Source organism: Triticum aestivum, chromosome 7A, assembly GCF_018294505.1.
Source record: "Triticum aestivum cultivar Chinese Spring chromosome 7A, IWGSC CS RefSeq v2.1, whole genome shotgun sequence".
In the NCBI taxonomy this organism is placed as follows: Eukaryota; Viridiplantae; Streptophyta; class Magnoliopsida; order Poales; family Poaceae; genus Triticum; species Triticum aestivum.
The window spans coordinates 26,824,431-26,827,927 of NC_057812.1; the positions used below are offsets into that span (position 1 = coordinate 26,824,431).

The following is a 3,497-nucleotide window of genomic DNA, read 5'->3' on the forward strand; positions in this document are numbered from 1 at the left end:
ATCGCTGAAAAACCTAAACCTTCCCAAAATCTCTACTGGTAGGGTTTCCTAAAATGGCACAAACAAGTGATTGTACAACAATGCGTCCTTTCTCTCCACAATGCTAGTACTCACAACAACCACCTATAGGCTATATATAGCACTGAATGATTTGTCCATCATCGTGTCAGCAAAATCAAAGCTACTTTTCATTAAAACATGACGAGAAACTTGTTAGGTTCCTACATAAGAATATGAGATCAGTAGTGACTGTAAGATGCATAAGGAGGAAACATGAAATAATTGGATTCTTAGAAAGATCATGAGAAATTCCTGCTTTAAATTTTGATTACGTGCAACAAACCATCGCCACAGCTTGGAGCTCACTATAAAAGCTCCCAAGGGCCCAGGCCATAACACCAGCTAGAAGGCACACCGACTCACCGACCAGATCAGTTCACTCCACACCCAAATGGCGATGACTCATGAAGAAGAGCTGTCCGAGCTGGCTGCCAAGGTAACGGTCTACGCGTTCTGCGCGGCCGTCATCCTCGCCTTCATCGCTGACCAGGCCTGTGCCGGCGGTTGGGGCTGCGCCCCGGCCCACGTCGTGTCGGTGATATGGGACAACCTAGCCATACTCGTCCTGCTTCTCTTGCCGCTTGCGGTCGTGCTCTTCTTCCTCCGCGCCGCCAGCTGCAGCAGCAGGGTACGTATCGTCAGTTCGTCACTCACTTTTCTCCATGCCTCTCTGTTCCATGGTTCCGGTTCTCATGATGATGATGATGATGATGATAGGCCCCGGACGCTGACAGTCTCAGCGTCAAGGATGTTGAGGAGCGACCTTCTGACCTTTCCTTGCCTCTTCTGTTGCTTTTGATTGTGGCGATACTCGGAGCCCTCTCTTTCGCTTTTTACATGTATGGATATCCAGACTTGTCCAATCTTTACGGCCACATGGCTCTCTTGGTCATTTTCCTGTGTGAAGCCTTCGTCTATGTTCGTGCTGCACTGTCGCTGTGGAAGATGAAGATGAACCCCACTCCCAAGCCCAGCAACATGGTGGCTGCAGAGTAACGGAGGATCGCCCACTTACTCAGGTAAACTGCATTAATTAAGCTAACCTGAACATCAACATCAGGCTTCCTAAAAATAGTATTGTATCTGAAGTCTCAACATCGTGTTTTGTACCAACAAATTGGTACAAGACGACGCAAGTAATGTTCAAGTCAAGCAGTAGTAGATATTATCAGTTGGTTCTGCCTGTTCGCTATCAACTGAAAATATAATTCTTTGTCCTCAGTCATCAAGTCAAGTAGAGATCGATAAAACAGTAATTAATAAATTTTCTGCTTGATCTTTTTTTTGCGGGGTAATTTTTCTGCTTGATCTTCTAATGTTTGCACTTCGGTTGTTTCTTGTCTCAACTTGAAACACCATTGATCTTGATACAATTTCGTCATTTCACTGGCCAGGTGCAGTGGATCTCGAGCCAGCAGTAGCAAGATGATGGAGAGTACTACGTAGTGTACTGCAGGAGCGCCTCTGCTTCCTTCTAGCTTTGTTGCTGTTCTGAATAAAGAGACGTCCTTCTAGCATGTTGTGTGATGTGCAGTACTAATCTATTCAGTATATCTAGTAGTATGAAACTTGCTTCAGTTAATGCTAGTTCAGCGCTGATGCAGTGTCTGGAGCAATATGGTAGTTTGGCTGGTCACTCTCAACCGCACCTATCGATCTAACACAGCATGGATGTGTTCCCTATAAATATGGCTGGACGTAAGCTCTGATGAAGAGCTTCAATTCTACTCTGTAGTAGGAGTATGTAAAATACCATAGCATTTCACTGGCCTCCTGCTTTATCCATGATTGTTACTTGCTGCATTTTTCTAGGCTAATTTGCCTGATCGTGACATCTAAAAAATGGTCACACATTTAAAAATATGTTCATGAAAATGTAAGTAACTGATCCGGTAATTTGGAAAAATATATGTACCACTTAAGAAATTGTTCACGACATTTAAAGAAATGTTCACCCGTTAAAAAATATGCTAAAGCCATCTACAAAATGTTCATGAAATGTAAACATTTGTTCGTGCAATTTTTTAAACATGTTTTTAACATATAAAAATTATTTGTTTCATTTTAAAAAAATGTTCATAGCACTTCAATAAAAATTCACACGTTCTTAAAACGTGTTAATGAATGTACAAACAAATTAGTCCAGATTTTCAAAAATAATTCATGACATGTAATAAAATATTTATACACTGTAACCTGATGAATATTTTTTTGATGATTTTGAAAAATAAGAAAAATAATAATATAAACAATTTAAAATTAAAGTAAGAAGATAAAAGATAAAAACTAAAGGAAACCAATAAAACATAGAAAAAATAGAAAAGAAAAAACTTGTCGGAACCTTCCCAAAACGGCCAATGTATGTAGAAGCTTCAGAAAACCAAACACGGAGAACGTTGTTGCACCGGCTTAGGAGGACAAACACTGTAGGCGACAAGTCCTTTCTCACAGAAGGCGAGATACAACTTTTTTGAAGTGATGGTGCACTCATATTAAGCACCCTTAGCGGCAAATTGGCGCTACAACGTGCACTGGGCTGCGCTTCGCTCAGCTTCGCTCCCTCACTGCCGATCGATTCCCATTCAAGAGAATGCCATGTTCTTAAAACAAACTAAATGGAGTACAGACCGAAAATAAATTAAGTTGAACTCATTTAGCTGAGGGCATGCAATCTGAATCTCAAAGCAACCTAGAACGTTTGATTGTTCGTGTATGGTATAAATTACTTCCCTGCGGTAACACACGTGGTCGATCTTCTCCATGTGGGCATAGGAGGGGAGTGCAAGAAGGCGGTGTTGGTTGAAGGGGAAAAGCCCCCAAAAACTTTGAAATGTAGCATGTTTGTTCAGCATTTTGACTAATCGCTGTGATAGCAAATCTGCTGGAGGTTGCTCTTCCGTTCAAAATTTTATGTTTCCGTATTCATGCTCATATTCTGGCTGATTCTGACAGAAGCTGATTCTGTGGGAAGTTTCCCAAAAGAACTGGGCCTATATATAGCCATATAGCAAAATGTTGGGCATGATTTAAGAGAGATAAAAAAAGTGGCGACATGGTAATAAATGATATAGCCATAGTAGTAGATGGTGGAGATAATGGTTGTAAAAAAGAATATGACCATATATAGTACATGTGACCAAACTACAGCAACGTTGCCACGACACATCATATCACCATTATAATTCAAGTTCTAGTCTCTAGTTCCCTCATGTCACTTTCGCTTCGGTACACCCCCCTATCCCATACCCCTTCATAATAAAGGGCATGATGGTATTTTTGAAAGTACGTTGTCCACGACCAGACCTCCGATACGCGGCGAGCGTACGAACAAGCAGGCTGCTAGGATGCACATCTGGGCCAGCCCACCAGGCGCTAGGCCACCAGGAGTAGGAACGCTTCATAATTCTTACAAAGCATTCCTCTTTATGTCTTCTTCA

General features: G+C 41.7%; 1 protein-coding gene across 1 annotated transcript; it reads left to right on the top strand.

The window, feature by feature from the left end:
* Positions 1–414: 414 nt before the first annotated feature.
* LOC123152694 (uncharacterized) lies at positions 415–1,834 on the top strand. The gene is made up of 3 exons (XM_044572186.1): positions 415–688; positions 778–1,079; positions 1,455–1,834. Exons 1-2 carry the CDS (start codon positions 452–454, stop codon positions 1,054–1,056), a joined length of 516 nt encoding a protein of 171 aa, XP_044428121.1. The 5' UTR covers positions 415–451; the 3' UTR covers positions 1,057–1,079; positions 1,455–1,834.
* The last annotated feature ends 1,663 nt before the right edge of the window (positions 1,835–3,497 follow it).